Genomic DNA, 20,098 nt, shown 5'->3' on the forward strand with positions numbered 1-20,098 from the left:
TTGAAAGCTAAGGGCATATGTAAATGCTTAGAGGTATATATTTTAGATGTTAACTGGCTGTCAGAATAAATGCAGGTATTTTTATAAAAATGTAGATATTGTGCCTGGGCATTAATCAGCCTTTTTTACTTTAGAAATTGTAACAAAGGGTCAGCTGAATTAATTAAAAATAGCATTGTGTTGAAGAGAAGTCTGATATTGAAGAAGTGCAGGGAAACTAATATCTAAAATACTTTGTTCCCATGAGAAGATTAAGTTGGAAGTTACTGTTTTAATCAATGACTAGATATAACAGTGCTTATGATAAACAATATTGTGAACCATCTCAGGGAAACAGTGCAACGGGTGATAAGATTCTGCATTCAAGAACTTTAGATACCAGAATGAACAGACCTTCATAACTTAAGAGATGTCGAAGTGACGAACACATGTTCATCTTCATTGCATATACCAGATACTCTGCACCATTTATCTGAGCTCAAGTGAAACAATTTTCTAGCAGTATTTCCTGCCCAGGAAGTCCCTTCAACATCAGTCAACATTAGGTGGAGTATAAAATCCATAAAGATTTGTCTATATGAGTGTCAGTTGCTTGTTTATGTCCTTCCTCAGTGAAATCTCAGAGAGGCATCAGGAGATGTGTTGCCTGGTCCCTATTCCAGGTCCCATCCCTCAATAATCTTCTGTGTAGCAGCTACATGACCAACCTCACCACAACCTTCTGGGTTTCATTAGTTACAGTGACCTTATAAATCACAAACTATCAAGGTCTGATAGCTCACCAAAGTGTAAGTATTCCATGAAAAGCTAATTCAGATGATGCCACAAAGCATGTCCTGTCCCCATGGCTTTGAAACTTTCCTGAAAATTTGGGGGTTTCTGGTAGCAACTAGGTCCCTTTCCTGTTACACAGCACCCCTGGTGTCTCACTTCTAAGACTAGTGGAAGGCAGGAGGAGGCAATACCACAGACAAGAGGCCTTCCCTTTGCACTGACCTTGCATTGGTGCTGGGATGGAATGTAAAGGACTAGGGAACCACTCCTGCTTCAACTACACTTATTATATTTCCTGGGAACAGATTAAGGGACCACGCTTGTCAAGCCACCGGCTGTGGGAGCAACTCAACCATCCTCATTTATCTATGAGCTGATCCCAAGCAGTGAAACACAGTGGTTTTCACATCCTAAGATGCACTGCAAATCCAGGGAGCTGGGATACAAAAAAGCACCCTAAATGGCACATGTGGGTCTGAAGAAACAACACTTCCTCATACTTTCAAGTATAGTCCCACAGAGGTTAAGGGCTGAATGCAAAAGCAACCCGTGATACCTCTCTCTGTCCCTTGGTACTTGAAGGTGATTCTCCTTTATAAATTCACACTAAAAAAAAAATTAAAAAAAAATCAAAAAGCCCATGTGTGAACTGTACAAATAACACTGGTATTTGTCTTGGCACTGGACATTTTGACCTGACATCTCAACAGAATTCCCTTTTGTATCCAGCCAACTTATCAAGTGACCCCCCATCTTGCTGCTCTCCACTGTCCCGAAGTTCATGCCCTGGACCAGTGCAATGATCAAAGTCTGCAGAACAAACATGGAAAAAAACCCATTTCCAGGGAACAGATACATGTCTCCCTTTCTACCAGCTTCATTATTTCTTTACACTGCATTTCTACATTTATTACTTACGTAATACTACATGTCTAACATTTCTAATGCCACCTATTGTTGCAGTGGACACATCACTTCATCGATTCATGTCCTTGAAACATCAGCCTTCAGGATCTTTCAATTCATCTTCTTCAAGCCACTATTCCAGCTGCATTTTCGCTTGATACGCTGATTTGAGGAAACTGGTTGGTAAGAGGAGTCTGAAACCACACAAAGCAGTATTATTTCTCTCTCCCCAGTTTAATCAGAGCAGGCACAGGTCCAACACAAAGCCTCAGCTGAATTTCCTACAAGTAAAATGCTGGACAAAAAAAAAAAAAAGCAAGATCATGGCAAGCATTTATGACAACAAGCTCATTGGTGGCCAACATTTTGTATTTGCATCATTATTAATCTGCTCTGCCAGATCTGATTCTTCTGAAGAGCTGATACCTCATATAAAAAGCACACATTGCAAATCACAGGGGATGATGACAGTTTCCATCAGTGCTTAAAGAGAGGAGGGAAAGGCAAAATGTGCAGTGTGCTGCTCTTGTTGCACAATGTAGGAATTTTTTTGACCTGTATCACATTAGAAAACAAGTGAGGTCTAAACAATTTCACCCATTTCAAACACAGTGGGCCAAATTCCCAACCAGCATGAAATGCTGCATATCCACTGAAATCAATGGAGTTATGCCAGTTCGGCTGAGAACTTGGCTTTGCATGTCAGTTCATTCAGCAATGATTGCACTTGACATGCAGCACAGAACAAGCATTTGTTTTTAAAAAGAAACAGTGGAGTCTTTCAGTGCTGACCCAGTCTATACATAGTCCTGGCTCCAAGAACAGCATTAACTGCCCTTAGCTCAAGGTCCTATGTATTTGTGCAAAGGAAGAGTAAAGAGGAGGGAAAAAAGCACATTCTTTGGCGCACGGTTGGCATGTCACCACTCAAGACAAGAAATGATGGTCAGTAAAACAGGGCAACCTTGCTCTTCATGGGAACTTGAAAGTGGCACATGCACTTAATGTCCTTATAGACATTGGGCATCCTTTCACCCCACCTGAACACCATGGACTCACATCCCTCACTTTACCTCACCATTACCAACCAGTGCCCTGGGTCAGACTACCAGTTTCTCACAGAGTTCAAAAGGACCGTGTCAATCTCAGCAAGGAGTTGCTAAAGCCATATTTCCAAGAATTCTCTGGTGGCATAGCTAGGCTTACCCCAGGCATCCTTAGTCACTGACGAAACAACTGGCACAACTGGGGTAGAGGAAAACAGACAAGCCAAAACACATTCTGCTGATCACAGCCAATTAAGTGATGCCTTTGGAGAACAGCTGAGATCAGAACAAGTCAATACAAACGCATCTGTGAGGCTCCCCTTACTCTTGTTTTGACACCCATGGTGCAATCAGAATGATCATTTATCGCCCTTTTCTTTCTTGCAACATTATGGAAAATGCTGGAGGTTCTCCTTGCATAATTTCTCTCTGGTAAATTAAGTTGCAGCCCTGTTCCTCACAGGTTTCTTTTTAGTTCACATATTTTCCTTGACTAACTGCATAAAATAAATCTTGCTTTGAGATTTGATTACCAAAAAAGTATTAAATACCTAAATGTTAGTTACAAGGCCACTAAACTAATCAGAGAACAGAAATAGCAAAATTACATTGTGAATTCAGATAGCAACGTATTTATAAATACAGATTTTTCTTTCAACAAATACTTAGCCATATTTGCTTACAAGGCACAATTTCAAGATTTCTACCACAAAGACATAAAAAACAGGTGTTATGGCTACACCTGTGGCCCTCACCACTGCAAATGCTCTGCAATGTGTGCACATATCCCTGCAGAACTAGAGTACAACAGGTCACCTGCGTAGAAGTTTTTAAGTGCAAAGTACAAGGCAGAACTGCTGTCTCTACAGAAAAAGAATCCTATGAACCTTGATCTGGGAACACTGCAGGTTGTGCATCTGACATGGATGTGCAGGGCACACTGGACACAGAGCTCTCACCTAGCTTGGCCTTGGGAAAATTAGTAGCTGCCCTTTCCATCTGTATTCCTATATATTGCTTCCTATCTGCTATAGTGCTGGACAGGCTAAAAAAACAAAGTGTGAAAGTATAACAGGAGCTACTGAACTGCGCTTCAGAACTGAGGAGCAAGAAAGGAAAACCTCAAGAAAATGCCAACCTACATTTCAACCTGGATTTTGGCTCAATCAGATCAAGAAATGACCCCTACCTCTCCACCAGCATGGCTTTTAAACATTCAAAGCACAGTATGAAAGTCCCAGTATGCTGCCTGAAAAGCCTAGGCATAAAGTTTATCCTTTGATTTGAGGCTTTGTCATTTGGCTAGGGGGAGGCAATCAGGACAAGGCTCTGGACCATGCCGCTCAAAACACGACAACAGATACCAAAAATCCGAGCTGGCTGCCTGAAGCAATTAAAGGAGTATTTACTATTCCATGACACTTAACATGTTGGACTGACCTTTCATTTACTGTTTAGTGCTGAACATTAAGCTGCAAAATTACTCATGCTTTGCATTTAGTACTGGCATCAAAACTAACAGCATTGGATCGCTATTCCCCACGGCAAGACATGCGTTCCCTCTGCCCAGCTGTGCTCATATTTTCATAAGCATTGCATTTGATATTTAACATCATTTCCAGAGGTTATATTGGAATCATTGGTAACACTGCTCCAAAATGTAAAAAGCATATGCAAAACGTCCGGGGTGATGAGCTGGTGAAATTATGTTCCTTCCTTACATACCGGGAAGGATAAAGAGGGAAGACTGGTGTATGCCCACAGGTCCCCATGGCAGCTCCCAGCCAGATGGCAGCAGGGAAGTACAGAAGATACAGAGGAAAAGTTTCTTTATTTACTCTTCTCCTGACTGCTTAGGGCAGCTGTGTTATAAAGCAGCACAAGATGTGTTTTGTGAGAGCCTGGCAGCTCAGCAGTTGGAATATTCTCCCCAAAATAGGCAACTTTCCTTTTGATACCCTTGGGCTGGAAGGACCGGGCGTTTCCATTCCTCATGGAGAGGTTGCAGATGAAAGGGAGAGGTTAAGTTTCCAGCAAAACACCTTTGCTTGTGTGCTTTTGGTTGATCTTAGTGCTTACTATCCAAAATTATGGCTATGTCTATCCCTGGCTGTAATTTGCCTGGTCAGACACTTGGCACGCCCAAGATGCTGCATTTTGAAATTAGAGTTAGGAATTTTGGGTCACAGGCTGCCAACACAAACAGGGGATTTTTCCATTTACTCGCTGCACTCCTTCCAACTTTCAGTTGTGGTTCTGTCCTGCTGTGGGACTGCATCTCAAACCTCCACGAACTTCTCTTCCCACCCTTTACTCACCTCTGCCTGGACACTTTTCCATTACACATTTCCAAACCTCTATTGGTCACATCTTTTTTGAGAGAGAGCAATAGGCATAATGAATTGAGTCTGTGAATAGCAGAATAACATTCACTTCATATCCAGACCGGAACATTAATAAACACAAATATATTAAAGAGTTTCTCTGTCATTTCTGGGTGGGGTTTTTTCATATTCATAGCAGCTATTTATATCTAAATCTCTATTTTCTGTATTGCAAGGGGAGTTATCTGACTTATTCCCACTGCAGATTCAAAAGGGCAGATTTTCCAAGGTTGCTCAGTATGCTAATTAAGATAGAATCATGGCCGATTTGATCTTGCCTGCTTCTTTTTCAGTATTTCTAGGCAGGTGTGCAACCAATATGCCAGGAAAATGGTCAAAATTATTAAGAGATTGCTGATAGAAGGCAACTCAGTGTATTTTAAAAATCAGTGTAATTTCTTAAAGGAAGAAGAAACCTATCAATCAAGGTTGGAATTGTATTTAATGCACATTTTGCTTTTATCGGCAATTTGCCAGTTTAAACAGCATAGACTTTACAATGCTTAATTGGTGAAGAGGTTATAGTGCTTATAAAGTTGTATAGAAAATATAGCTTATTCATTCTCTACTGAACAACATTTTTAAGAGTCTAATGTTATAATGTTATAATGTTAAAATGACATGCTATACAGTAGCAGCATGTTCCCACCACTAAAGTTAAGGCCGTCAGCATTTTCATCATGAACCTTTTCCAGGGTTTGAACACATCAGCCACAAAATTACAGCACAGTTTGAAACAACAGGACACCCACAACGTGATCCTGTATTGATGTTAGTCAAATAAGAACAAAAACAGTAAGACACGTATAATAAAGGACTCCACCCAAATTTATTTTGGATGATTGCTGCCTTTTCACAACATGCTTAAAATTTCCAAAATGAAATTTAAACGTTAGCAGACAGCACAGTCTAACCAGGTTTAGCTGAATCTGAGTGCAAAGTGCCGTAAAGTGGGTGCCACAGATGCACAATAACCACTTCTCACATACTGCACATTTTAACATACACAAGGCTGCTTCTGTCTAAGTATCAAGACTGGCAGGTAATAGCAGTTCTACCACCAAGTGAATAACAAAAGCGACTCATCTCCAGTTGTACACACTCACTGGTCATGATGAAACTACATTGTTTACCAAGTCAGCACACTGGCTACTGAGGTACCATGTGTTCTCTACAGTTAGGATAAGAAATATCTGAATTTTTATGCCAGTCATGCTGCCCAATCATGCTGCCCACCATGCTGCACGGGCCCACCAAGCTGAAGGCATTTGTTGAAGCAAAGAAGGTGGATGAGGTGAAATACTGTAAGAGAGAGACCCAACAGCTTCTTCAGCGAATCACCAGAGCCTACCTAAAGAAACTCACCCGTCATTTGTACCCAGTTTCCTGGTTTTATTAATAAAACGCTTCTTATTGCCATATGGTTTGGTTAAGAGAAAACCTCTAGTCAGGGATCTACTTAAACATGTTCTACCTCTGCTTAAAGCAAAGCACCTCTGTACGTGCTTTCCTGAAACATTATCCCACGATCATGTGCTGTTGGTGCTGAACTGCCACGGAACCATGACAAGCTGATGATACTTTGTGGAGCTGCAGAACCAAGCTCTTTATACCACACTTGTTTTTCACATTTACAATTCCCCATTCAATAAAGTTTCCTTCCGTGACCACTCCATTCCATACCTTTCAGACTTGGAGGTAAGCAGATAAGACTGAAAAAGAGTTGCCTAGTTCAAGCTTCGTGTACAGGCTTCATGTACAACACATTCACACGTTAATAAAAACTTGTCTAAACATCTACGTGTTCTTTGGACCAACTCCAGCCTCCCTAGGTGACTGTAACATGTCTTATAAACCTTTCATGGAAGACTTAAAAAACAGTACTTCAAGACAAAAAAGGAAAACAAATACATTAAAACATCATCAAGAAAGACAGAAGAGGAAAACAAAGTGGAGACATCCCATGCCAAATTCACTGCAGGCACAGGTTAGCAGTGTCCTCTTGAAGTCTGCTTTCTGCCTTGTTGCACAAGTTCTTTTATCTCATGATCTTAAAAGGGAGCTGCAAAGCCAAGAGGAAATTCCACATATGCCCCCAAATATGGGTCACAAACTGAAATCCTTCTTAAGAAGGGAACTGATTAGCACACAGCCTATTTCAGCTCGCTGTCCTGCCAAGCTTTCTGTGCACGGGTACCTGTAAAACAGAGGTAAAACATTTTTCTGCCCCAGAAAACTGCTGTAAGAACAAATGCATTTATGGTTGTCTGGACACAGCCACAGAAACAAGAGCTACATCGGCACCTAAAATACAGCCTGGCCTCCTCCTGCTGCTCCCTGCCAACAGAGCAGGTGGTAGGCAAGGACTATCAAGAGTAACATTGGTAATGGAGGGGTTTATGACACTATATGGTAGTGGCTGATTTACTTCAGCAGAATTAAATTTTGCAGTAAAAACTCCCTAAGATTTTTTTTTCTAACCACACAAATCAGCTTAAAGGATTGTACAAGAATAACCCAAACTGTATCACGTTGTGCACGCGGGTAGTTTCAAAATCTGTCCACACGTGACAATAAATTCATACACAAACATGTATACTGGTTGTACCAGTGGAAAAACAGCAAGTAATTTCTAGATTCAGTTTCCATTTCTGTATTCTGTGATATTGGGCACGTACCACAGACCAATGAAATGCTACAGCAATAACCCACGTAACCTGTATTGTTTCCTCACCTGTGTGTAAGAAGAATGATACAGTGTGTTAATAGGCATAAATCAGTTACTTATTGCATCAAAGCTCACCTGTAATCCATAAATTTCATACAGATATTATGGGCTATCATCATGGAAAGAGATCTTCATTCTGAAATTTGAACCCCCTGTCTTTCACTAGCTGTTTAGAATATATTCCTCAAAACTTTCAAGATAAAGTGAAGCAAGAAGTTTCAGCTACAGAAACATAGTGCAAAGGTTCAGTTTGGCACTGCAACATTATGGACAAACAGGAATTTATGGTAAACTGTTTAGATTTGGAAAAAAAGAATCCTATAATTGAACCAATATTGTCAAATGTATTGCATACTATTATAACTTCACAGTAATCAAAATCAGACATCAAGGTTTCTATAGAAGCAGCAATCACAGATTGCAGTAAAGTATACCACTCAAGGGAAAAAAAATTGCATTTTGGCAATTTCATAGTCAAGTGTTCCTTATGCTCCTCCAACAGTCATTTGTCAGAAATTTTCCTGTTTAAACGGTGCATATTGTTTCCTCTCAGTCCTCGTGAGACTTCTCTGCAATGACTTTGCATTCATACTGAAAAACAGAAGTTGACAAAACAATATTAATTTACATAAATCATGAAAAAGACTTATGAGAGTGAGTTTTCTACAAAATGGGTAATAAAACAGCTCTTCTTAAACTTCACCCACATGACTTTGGTCTCCCAGGTTCTGTGCACACACTGGTGGCTGCAATTTCTGTCTCCCTGAGCAGCAGATAGAACAGGTCAGATTTGGGGGATGGCCTGACTTTTCCCCAAATACATCAGCTCTTATTTAGCTCCCGGTCCTTTCAGGACCTAAAAGTATGTAACAGAGTGTGCAGAGCAAAGCATAGGCTGTGCTTTGAACAACAGGAAAAGCAATGATTACTGATTTCTACCTTACTGCACACCCACGAGTCAAATAGCTGGTTGGTATATATGGAGGAAGAAATTACAAAGACATTTAGACTTTTACTAGAAGGCAATCAACCCTCTCCTCCACACTCACCATTGCCAGCTGCCTGCCAATATTGCCCATAGTTATTCCACCAGCAAAAAATATACATGGCAACCAGGAACGAACATAGAGGAAATCTGGAGACGTGTATCTGGAAAAGAACATACATTTTTGAGCTCAACACTGTGCAATACAGAGAGTCCTCCAACCACAAGGCAAATTATATTAGGACATTTCAACTCAGAAAGATACATATTATAGAAATCTAATTACTTGCAGAAAACAACAAAGGAGGCTTCTTATTGATTATAGCTGCATCTACTCAACTGAAAAAAGCATGTTACATTATTGGTAATGTTGCCCGTAAACAAAGACACAAACCAACAGAGTGCTGGTTTATGCGGTGCTTTATTCAGGGCTCGGGAACCTGTGGGCTAGCGCCCCAAAAGCAGGATTCCAACGACCCTCGTTCTCAGTTCAGCTTTTATACACAAATGAGTTTACATTTAGTTCTCATGGCAAAAACAATTACAGTTTCTACAGCAAACCAGGTGCAGTAGTTTATAACAATTAACAATCATCTACTCTAATCATAAATCTGCTTAAGTTGTCTTACCCCCTAGAAACTGTTTAACAGACCCTTACCACATCTAAGGTAAAAATCGTTACGTACATGCTTGACTAAATCTTTTGATTATTGTTTCTACTTCTTCAGCACATTCTATTCCCACGAACAAGGCTGTTGCTTAACTCACTACTGTAAAGTGTTGCTTTCTAGGCCTACCCTCTTACTTAAGCCTTAGCCATTCTACTACTAAATTTAAATTGCTTTGCAACAGTAAGGTACTAATTTTATTTCAATTAGCAACTTCCAACTAGATTTCTCACACACATAACAGCTTTCATAAACAGTCCAATTTATGCTGTGCTCAAAATTAGGTGCTGACAGCTTTGGAAATCATGTCAAATCATACCCTTTCAGTTATTCTGATTTTATGTTACAGGTTCAGAATACTATAATTTAATCTTAAGAGAGCAAATACTTACTGATAAACTCCATTGTACACAAGAAGCTGTGATACCAATGTGGCCAGGAAAGCAATTCCCACTCCAAGGCCAAAGCCACTCCGTGATCTATCAAATGTCCACCACAGCCCAATCGACAGTGCTGCTAATGTGAGAGACAGCTGGATATTGTTGGCAAAATCCACCTTCTGTGCTGGTTGTTAAGGATAAGTTTGGAAATACTATATACAAGTGTAAAGTAATTTTTTTCATTCTGTTTATCATATTTTGGCACAAAAGAAAAAATACTACTAAAAAAATACAGCATTACCTGTGTCAGCTCTCACACAGCTACAGGTGTGAGAAAATAAGCGTTGTAAAAGTTGTCAATATATTGGGAAACTAAAAACTTATGACACTTGTTCAGATTTTAGGGTCTGGGCCCTGTAGAAGAGCAAAGATACTCTAAACCTACCAGAGAATGCAAGCATTTTAGAAAGACACACAATGCACACATTACTGTTAAGAGTAAGAACATCTCATCCTCACCTCGTCCTTTATTACACTAGATATGAAAACAAATCTAGCATTAGACTTCTCCAAGTGACAGGGATTTACCAAAAAAAGGTTTTTATCACTCTTAATTAATTGCAATTTGTTTATTTAAATGACACTTTACATAAAGCTCAACATTAAAATGTTAATGTTTTTTATGAAATAAAATTTAAATATTACTGGAAGTGTTCACATAAATCAACATAGAAAGTCAGTTTTGTCAGCTTTGTGACAGAAGCATGAAGTCATTCCAGATACCTTTGTAGTGTTTCACATCCTTCAAAATGTTTTGGAAACACTAACCCATCCTCCCTACTCCTGTCCAAAACAGATAATTAAAAAGGAGGCTGTCATATTTCATAAGCCTGAAAGCAAATTTATGGGATGACAATATAAAAAACACAAAAATCTGGAGAGAGACCTAGAGGAAATGAGAAAGAAGCTTCACTAACTGAAATAATGACAGGATAAAAATCAACAGCATCAGAAAAAGTATCAAACAAGACCAAAACCCTCACCAAACATGGCAATGTGCAGAATTGGCAATAGCTGAAGAGAAAGCAGACTGGAGAGTTGTCAAGGAGGAAATACAGACAGTATGTTGCTGACATCCTGAAATATGGGTAACAGCTGTTAGAGAACTGCAGAAAGTTTGCTGTAAATAACCAGACCCAAGCAGAGAGGTGGTGCCAACTCTCTTGTATTTCTTAAAAGCAGCAAAGTTGCATGTGCTCACCCAACAGGTACAGGCCAGGTCAGTGAGAACCACAGCACCAGACTAGTGCATCTTTGGCAAGGAGAGCGAGGCTTGTGAGGGACAGAGGGAGTGACTCGGAGCCTTGGCAGCTCCAGCTCCAGCTCATCCGGCCATTCTGGAGAGCAGTGGAACACCACCAAAAAACAACAAAACTCATCTGATGGCCAAGCCACCTCAGTGGGAATTCAGCCTGCTTTCCCATCTTTCACTTAACTTGCCCCCTTCCTGGGAATGAGGAGACAGTAGCAGGTGGTCAGCACTTCTTAGTACTGTTTTTGTGAACTGTGTTGGACCTGACACTGATGGAGACAAGCATCTCAGAGATGATCAACTTCCTTTCTGATTACTCTACAAGACCCCAGTTTTCACAAACAGATACTGGCTTTAGCTGACAGAGAGTGCACTAGACATGACTACAGAAAACCTCTCAGCACTGCCAGTAAGGTGCACCAGTCCATGAGAAAAGCACCCTGTCACCCAGCATGTCCCCAGCTGCTTCAGAGGGGACACCTTTGAGCTCACTTGTGCCAGGATGTATCTGAGCAGCTACACAATTAGGAGGAGTATACTAATTGCTCTTACTGAATGACCACAGGAATGAGAACTACTCTCTTGGCATCAAGGAAGGCATTGTTTGCAGAATGGGGTAACAACGCTTCCTTGAGTTGTATAGTCCTGAGTACTCCTGTCCTGAGTTTTCCCCATTCTTTGCAAAGTGCATGTGCTTCACTGATGACCTCAAAACTGGGATTCAACCTCTTACTGTGGTGTTAAAAGGACATAACTTGGAATGTCTTAAAGCACTTTTCTGTAATACCTACCACATGAATATTTTCCTACACTTACTTTAATTTTTCAAAGAAAATAAAGAATCTAAGTAAGACAAAGCCTAATATTTGAGACATTTCTTATGAAAAGATTTTAAAAAAAAAAGACCTGAGACTTATAACCTCCAACACTGCTACAACAGTTTGACACTAACACATATTCTACATGTCCCTTGCAAAAACTCTGCATGTTATATCTTTACTAACAATTCACGTGACTGACTGTGTGATTTTTTTTTCATGGAAACCCATTTGTTATCACCAATTTCATCTGAACACAGGATACAGCACTGGCATGATTTATTCCCACAAAGACTGCTACACATCGCATTACACTGGACCATTCTCTCTTGAACTTATGTGGCTCTCCCAGATGTCTGTCCATGCAGGGGTACAATAACCCAATCACAGCTGTGGAGACAGGAAAGAAAAAAGGCCCAGAAGTTAAAGCACTGCAACATTTAACTAAAATAAAGACTATCCAGACTTTGACCATCATAATCACTACTAAAACAGACCTGCAAGGATAAATAGCACAAAAACATACATTGTAAACAAAGAGGAATTTCAAAGAATTTCATTATTTAAAAAAGCCCTGTAAAACTTCAGCAGCATCTTCGACCACTGCAGCAGTGACCTGGCAGAAGGAGCAGTACAGAGACAATTTGAACTAGGGGCAGAGGATGACAGAGCTCTCCCCCACACCAAAATCTGCATTGCAGTTCAGGAAGAACAGTGATAACCTGCAGGGTGGCACTTTTGAAAGCCACACATATCAAACATACATGTTTAAATAACTGCAAAACAAACACACCACAGTACGGGCAGAGTGTGGTATTTTGTTTTTTCTTTTGTTGTTGTTACAAGCAGGTTTTGTTTAGATAATGTTTTTCTCTTCTTCAATGCTCACTATCAAGCTCACCCAGAAGAGAGAAAACCAAGAGCCTATGGCAGCTGTTGAATACAGAAAACAAACAGGACTTCCAGCCCCAGGGAATTGTGATGCTCTTTCAGTATTTCCTCATAAACGTGTTCTCTACTGCAACTGCAGCTAAAAAGACTGTTACCAACCCCACTGAGGACTAACAATGGTGCATAATGTTACACTGGTGTGGCAGGAGCGTGGCAGAGTCTGAGCCATCAGTACAGACTCCAGTGCTCTCAGTCCAGCACACTGCTGGGGGTAACACCACAAATGCTCTTTATTCTGCCACAGAGGAAACTGATCTCCAGGATTCGGGAAAATAAATCATCAGTAAAGCTGGAGCGGAAAAAAAAACCTCCCTGAGCAATTTTCTTGCCAAAGGCCTTGGGCCAAACTCATGACTAATAACGGTGATGGATGAAAGGACTTCTCTGAATGCAGCCTCGATCACCACTGATTATAAATATGCAAAATACCTTTATTCTGTTTATAATAATAAACCATACTGCAGAGAAATGTTCACGCCAATTCCAGGAAGGCTGTGCACGTACAAATGGTAAGAAAATGGGTGAATTATCAGTATTTACCACAGAGATTCCCTGTATGTATGCTAGCAGAGAAGATAGGGGAAGAAAATGGAGAAGACTGATAATGAAAAAAAAGAACCTGAACACCTCAACAGGAGTGACTCCTGATGGGAAAAGCCAATTAAGTCTGTAATATCTTTAAATCAGGTGGCTTAAAATCAAGTAGTGCAACTGCCTAGCAAGTGACTGACTACAATTTACAAGCCTTATCCAGTCTTTTCATCAAAACCACCAACCCACCAGATCCAGAGAGGCCCACGAGTTTCTTGTGAGATGATGGCAAGACCTAACCTTCACAAGTTCCCACTCACAGCTGCAGTGTCCTCAGATTACCCAAGAGAGCACAAAGTGCAGCCTGATGCAAACAGCTTCTGGTGCAAACACTTCAGTAAACACTGCAAACCTTGTGCATTGCTGCTATTGCAAGCTGGTATTCTGTCACTTCAACCTCCATTACTCCATACATATAAAAGATCAAATCTTTATCAGAAATATTTGTCAAGACAGTCAGTTTAAAGCATGAAAAAAAAATGCAGCAAATAGAGAATACGAACCAAAACATAATCAACAATCTTGGCAAGATAACAGGAAAAGGACTAAGACAACTAGCAGATAAAGCAGGTACATAACTGCCACCATAATATGCCAAATGCATTTCCACTGGAGAACACAACTGACGTATTCAGCAAGCTGTTTGGAGGGTTTTCTTTCAAATTAAGCTCCTCGATGATATCTGGGTGTAGTAAATTCAAGAAGGTATTAAAAAAAAAGCTAGGAAAAAAACCAGGCTTAAATATTACCATTAGCAAAACAGTGATGCCATCTTGAAAACAAGTTTATTGACTCACATTACTACCCAGAATCACGAGCTTCTCAATCTTATTAAAACTGACTTCTAGGAAGATATTGCCTACAACTAACAGTTTCACCAAAGCAGAATGCTCCAGTACTGGCTGCTAAGAATATTTCCTTAGTAAAGCCGGAAACTGACCCACAGATCAGTGATTTTCAGAGCCAAGTAGAAAGTCTAATCCTATCATGCTTGTAACATAGAATATGCCTCGATAGTTGAAAGAAGAGGGAAAGGGGATATTTCTTACTACCTACGGTGGACATACATCTCACTTAAACTAGTTAAACACACAAAAACCTCAACTCCCTACGTGGTCATGGGAGAAATGGAGCATGTTCACATCATCTGAGGTGCTCTGTTCTGCTCTGTGCCTCTACAACTATAAGCTGCCTGCCTGCCCTAAGCTCTGGAGACACATCAGGGCTCCCAGCTCCATGGAGCTAAAGCCATACCTCCAGCTGGAACAAGGAACAAATGGAAAGCTGGACGACAAAACAGAGTATTGCTCAGGGTAGTCTGCTGTGCTCAAACAAGGCACTGTGTGATGCACAGTCTGACAGTGTTGGGGTATTTTCAAGGGCTGTCTGAGAGCACATTCCTGTAATCCAGCCTCCAGGTTACATGTGGCACCACCTTCTCAAGTCTGTTGAACTTGCACTCTACCCCAGCAAAAAAAGCAGAAAAATTGCTGTGCTAACAACAGTACAATAAGACAAAATTGCAGAACAACAATTTCTGGATACATGCATATTTGTGTACACACACGGGAGATCAGAAAGGACAGTAACAGCTCAAAAAGGGCAGTGACGATGGAAGAGAAATTTGTACCTTCCCCACCTCTTATATAGCTTTTTGTAACTATCTACCTCCCTCTCCACTTTTTCATCTCCATGCTAGGCACACACACATGATTGAACTTACCTGATGCTGTGCCACAGCAAGGTGGTACCCACCAAGCCGAGGAGAAGATGCTGGTGATCACATCAGGGGGGAAGAGAGTAACGTTTCTCTGGATCTGAAGCAAGTTTAATACTAATGCAAGAAATACGCCAATAAAAAACAGCACTATACCACGAATTACCAAATTCATGCCATGACTGGTTACAGATGAAATATATGGACCACACTTTTTTGGTAAGGTTGGCATTGCATCATTTTCTGCCATGACTTCTTATATTCTCAGAGGCATCCAACAGGCTGACTGAGAAGGATTCACTTGTAATCGGTACGTTGACTCTTCAATTTGGAGACACCCAAACCCTGAAAAATAATAAAAAAGGGTGAAAGTGCAGATATAAGAAACATTACATATATTTCTCTTAAATTATTTGGAGATTTGGTTAAAAAAATGTCTATTGTATTTTTTTCTGAATTTTTTGAGGAGGCAATTAGTCATTTGAGAGCAGAAACAACCACAGCTGCAAAAACAACTTACGAAGAAAACAGGTTTTACAAATAGCTTTGTCTATTAGGAGACAGAGGAGGAAACACGTGGTATGGGACAGCTAGGAATGTGAAACCAGTCAGGAGGGGAAGAAATGAAACTGGTATCAGATGGAAGAAAGGCTTGCTTTGTAGTAACAATAAATTGTTTTTCTCCCCTCCTTTAAGCAACAACTGGAGATTATGTAATTCAGAAGCAAGTAAACACAGCCCTTAATTCCACGTCAGCCACAGAGGTTCATAGATCTCTCTTCCTGAAGAGATGCCAGAAAACATTTCTCAACTGGAAAGTGAAATCTGAAAAATAATTTTCAGGATGGAGTCAGAATTTCAACAATCCTGCAGCGAGCACATTTTGTAACCCCTGGTAAGTGCGAACAACTTGGCAAACCAGAGCAGTAACCGCAATACAGAGAAATATTTGCCCAAGTAACACACTTTTGGTGAAAACTGCCATATATTATTTCAAACCATAACTGTAATCAGGCACAAAAGCACCTGAGGGTGAAGGTAAAAGGAGCTCCGCCTGCCCGTGCACTCGGCAGCGTCCTACGTGAGTAACTGCAGGCACTACAGGAATGGCAGAGTTCCCATCCCAATCACTCTTTTTTAAAAAAACCTGTCCATCAAAAGTCTTGTTATACATGAATTCAGTGCCACATTCATGTATAACAACGATTTTGATAGACAGCTTAGCCACCTGGAACTTCAGAAAAAAAGCCCTGACATTGTTTTTAAATTTGAAACTGCCAGCCAGTGGCGGCTTCTGTTAACTCTTATTTATGGCACATGGGGAGCCAAACCAGAACATCCATCTCCCTTCCTCCCTGGCTCCAGCAGATCCAGAGGAAGCTCTCTGAAGATGCAGCAGCAGGGCAGAGGACACAGCATTCAGTTTTGATGACTGAAAGCTGAAAGGGAAGTTAAAAACATCCAGGCTACGTAAGATACTCCAAGTGACTGCACAGAAGATGCAATGCCACACCATGGCATCCTCCATCAGATGGAAAAGGTTCCAACAGGCAACAAAAAAAAGGAAAAAAAAAAAGTTCTGATCACATGCAGCTTCCCACTGGCAATCTGGGGAGGCAGCAGTGTCTTCCTGAGAACACAGGATCTCTTCTGCACAGCTGATTCTCCACATTATTTGTAATAATGAGCATCTCTTAGGGGGACAGAGGACAAACAAGGTGTCTGGCTTCTCAGTCTGCTTCCTGACTCACACTGGCACTGGCACTGGCACTGCAACACACTTCCCTCAAGCAAAAAGGAGGTGCTCCAGATTTTTTTCCCCTCCTCCGGATGACATGGCTTGGTTGCTTGGATAAGTGGAGCTTGGATAATACGTTTAGCCTCCAGGAAAGAAAGCATGGAAACACAAATACATCACTATTTCAGCTGAGAGTCTCCCCTGTATCCCTGAGGGCTTGCCCAACAGATGATCACAGGAATTCTCAGAATTTACATGAGTCTTTTCAATACATAGCATTGGAGGCTGTAGGTCCCAGTTACAAACTCTGCAGGAATATTGTGCCTAATGGGGGCTTTCAAACTGTTATGTCCCTTCTAAGCTTTAGCTTGCCTAGGAAAACAAGTTAAACCCTTGACTCTGTACTTACTTCTCCATCCCAACAGCTTTTGGCATTTCCTGAAACCTCCACATCCCTTTTTTTTAAATACATGACCACAACTGACGTACAAGAAAGTTCACACCTTTGTGTCTCTCTATAACGAGCAGTTTTGCAGCATACAGGATCATGGTTTCTTTTTTCAGTCATAAAGTGGTTTGCTCATGTCCCATGATCCATTACTACATTCCAGTGTCTCTTCTTTCATGTTACTGAAGTCCTTGTTCCCTGCTACCAGCCCCAAACCTTGCATGCTGCATTTCAGGTGTTATTTACTCTGACACTCAACGTCATTCCATCTTTCCTGCACAATCTCCCAGTCCTCTTTGGCCCTCAAAACGGTTCTCAGCTTTGGGTCCTCAGCAAGCAAGATTACTGCATCCTATTTTGTGCACCAATGTCATCAACTAAAATAGAACCATAGAGTGCTTTGGGTTGGAAGACCTTAAAGATCACCTAGTTCCAACCCCCAAATACTGAGAGAGATCGGCCCAAGCCTCCAGTCTTTGATGAAATCTATTAACAATTTCCCCACAGCAATTATTTCCCCCTTTTATACTATCTCTTGATATGTCCCTCTAACAAGACTCTGCTTTTTGTAATTCTTCAACTACAGGAATCTTCAACCAAATTAAGAATCATCAACTGTCCCGCACGGCAATACTGATGTAAACACAAATCAAATGTTATTGTTTTTTTTCTAGAAATGCTGATGACTGAGAAAAGTCCAGTTTTAGTCTCGCATAAACCAGTTTCAGACTAGGAAACCTGCATTTATCCAATTTCCTTTTATTTGTCATTCAGCAAACATATATTTAATTGTGAAGGTTTAGCAAAACATCAGAGGACTTTGCTACTCAACGAAATCATTCACTGCTCTTATACAACCACTGCAGCTGCAAGTCATACAAGGCACCAGCAACAGATTTTTACTACCAGGTAAACAGCCTGACCACAGCGAGGGCACCCGAGTGGGTACACATTGGTAGATGTTCAAGGTCCTAAAGTAGCAGTAATTTTCACCTGGTGGTTTCTCACCCCACACGTATCATTTCTATTTGTTTTATCCCAGTTTCTAAATTTTCCACTGACCTTACGGCCTTCTGGCATGCCACAGAGTAACAGGGGAATGGAGCAAGGTGACCAATGCTCATGAAAAATTCCTCAGTGCCTCAGACAGCTCTGGCTCAGCAAAGATATTTAGTGTCATCACTTTTCATGAAAATGAAACTAAGATCTCTAAAGGCAACATCACCTCCTCCTCCTGGACTGGGAGGCTACTGCGCCTGCAGACAGAGAAGACAATGTCTCCTTTTAAGACTTATTTTTTACTGAGTGTTTCCTCTCAGATGGGAATAGATCACATATTGAACCAACACGATTTCTGAGCCTGTGTCTCTTGGGACTGCTCATTCACAACTGTAACACCACACTGAAAGCTACAGGCTTGGCACTGCCAGAGCCTCAGCTGCGCTTCCCAAGCCTTCCTTCCAACACACCGTGCAAGGCGTAAACACGGTGTCTGGCGTTGCACAAACACTTAAGGAGTAAATTACCACCTTAGACATTTTGGAAACACTTAGTCACTTAACTGTCTCCTGTTGAGAAGGTCCGTTCTGCAAGTGCCCCCCAGGGCTCTCCGGGAGCACCGGGAGAGATCCACAACTCCTGACACCGCACACACACACCGGGCACGGCGCGGCGTTGCGAGGGCCGACTAAGAGAAGATTTATTTAAGCAACACCGCGCAGGAGATGGCAAGAAACCATCCGTCGCCTGCCAAAAGCAAACCACCCCCTTCTTCGGTCGCGGCGGTTCAGCCCCGGACCCGCGGGGGCCCTGCCAGCCTGGGCAGCGCCAGCACCCCCGGCCCGGTTCGCCCCGGCCCGGCCCTTCCAGCAGAGCCGGCAGAGGGGCCGCGGGCCCGGGGCAGCCCCGCGGGGCACAGGGTCCCTCTGCCGCCCGGGGAACGGCCCCGCCGGCCTGTCCCCGCCTCGCCCCCGGCACGGTCCGCCTGCCGCCCCCCAGGCGTCACCCCCGTCCCGAGGCCCACGGGCAGGACCGGCCGGGGGCACCGCTGACCCACCCGGCCCGGCACGTCCCCCCCTCCCGCGGCCCCGGCCCGGCCCCTCCGCAGCCCCGGCACTCACTCGGCCTCCGCCATCTTCCGCCAGTCCCCGCCCCGCGCAGCCTCCGCAGCGCCCGCCGGGCCCTGGGGCGCGCTGGGCTCGGGCGGGGGGGAGAGAGAGAATGCGGGGGTCTGCACGGGTATCCATCGGGACGGCGCCCATCCGCCTCGGGAACGCGTTGGGGACCAGAATTGGGGGTGTTGGAGCAAGTCCAGAGGAGCGCCACGCAGTTCGCAAGAGGACTGGAGCACCTCACCCTGAGTGCTGTGTGCAGTTTCAGCACCGCAATATAAGAAAGACATTAAGCTGTTAGCGTCTAAAGGAGGGCAGCGAGGATGGTGAAGTGCCTTGAGGGGAAGCCGTATGAGGAGCGGCTAAGGGCACTTGGTCTATTCAGCCTGGAGAAGAGGAGGCTGAGGGGAGCCCTCATTGTGGTCTTCAACATCCTCACCAGGGGAAGTGGAGGGGCAGGTGCCGATCTCGTCACTCTGGTGACCAGTGACAGAACCCGAGGGAATGGCCTGAAGCCAAGGGAGGTTTAGGTTGGATGTCA

General features: G+C 42.4%; 1 protein-coding gene across 4 annotated transcripts; it reads right to left on the bottom strand.

The window, feature by feature from the left end:
* Nucleotides 1–5,533: 5,533 nt before the first annotated feature.
* On the bottom strand, nt 5,534–19,669 carry INSIG2 (insulin induced gene 2). 4 transcript variants are annotated; one of them, XM_017820920.1, is made up of 7 exons: nt 19,567–19,596; nt 18,509–18,702; nt 15,267–15,605; nt 12,267–12,391; nt 9,884–10,050; nt 8,888–8,987; nt 5,534–8,429 (listed from the first exon to the last, which is right to left on the bottom strand). In XM_017820920.1, exons 3-7 carry the CDS (start codon nt 15,508–15,510, stop codon nt 8,388–8,390), a joined length of 678 nt encoding a protein of 225 aa, XP_017676409.1. In that variant the 5' UTR covers nt 15,511–15,605; nt 18,509–18,702; nt 19,567–19,596; the 3' UTR covers nt 5,534–8,387. The 4 variants fall into 4 exon arrangements, with proteins under 4 accessions (XP_017676409.1, XP_017676407.1, XP_017676411.1 ...); XM_017820918.1 differs by lacking the exon at nt 18,509–18,702 and having other exon boundaries at nt 19,567–19,669; XM_017820922.1 differs by lacking the exons at nt 18,509–18,702; nt 19,567–19,596 and adding an exon at nt 19,009–19,169.
* Nucleotides 19,670–20,098: the final 429 nt, after the last annotated feature.

This window comes from Lepidothrix coronata, unplaced genomic scaffold (genome assembly GCF_001604755.1).
Source record: "Lepidothrix coronata isolate B3197 unplaced genomic scaffold, Lepidothrix_coronata-1.0 Scaffold86, whole genome shotgun sequence".
In the NCBI taxonomy this organism is placed as follows: Eukaryota; Metazoa; Chordata; class Aves; order Passeriformes; family Pipridae; genus Lepidothrix; species Lepidothrix coronata.

Excerpts from the sequence above, each read along its gene's own strand:
- INSIG2 (XM_017820918.1), bottom strand. The coding sequence starts at position 15,510 with ATGGCAGAAAATGATGCAATGCCAACCTTACCAAAAAAGTGTGGTCCA. Across the intron at positions 12,392-15,266 it reads TTGCTGTGGCACAGCATCAG|CTGTGATTGGGTTATTGTAC; the intron begins GTAAGTTCAATC and ends CTGTCTCCACAG. Across the intron at positions 10,051-12,266 it reads GAATAAATCATGCCAGTGCT|AAGGTGGATTTTGCCAACAA; the intron begins GTATCCTGTGTT and ends CAACCAGCACAG.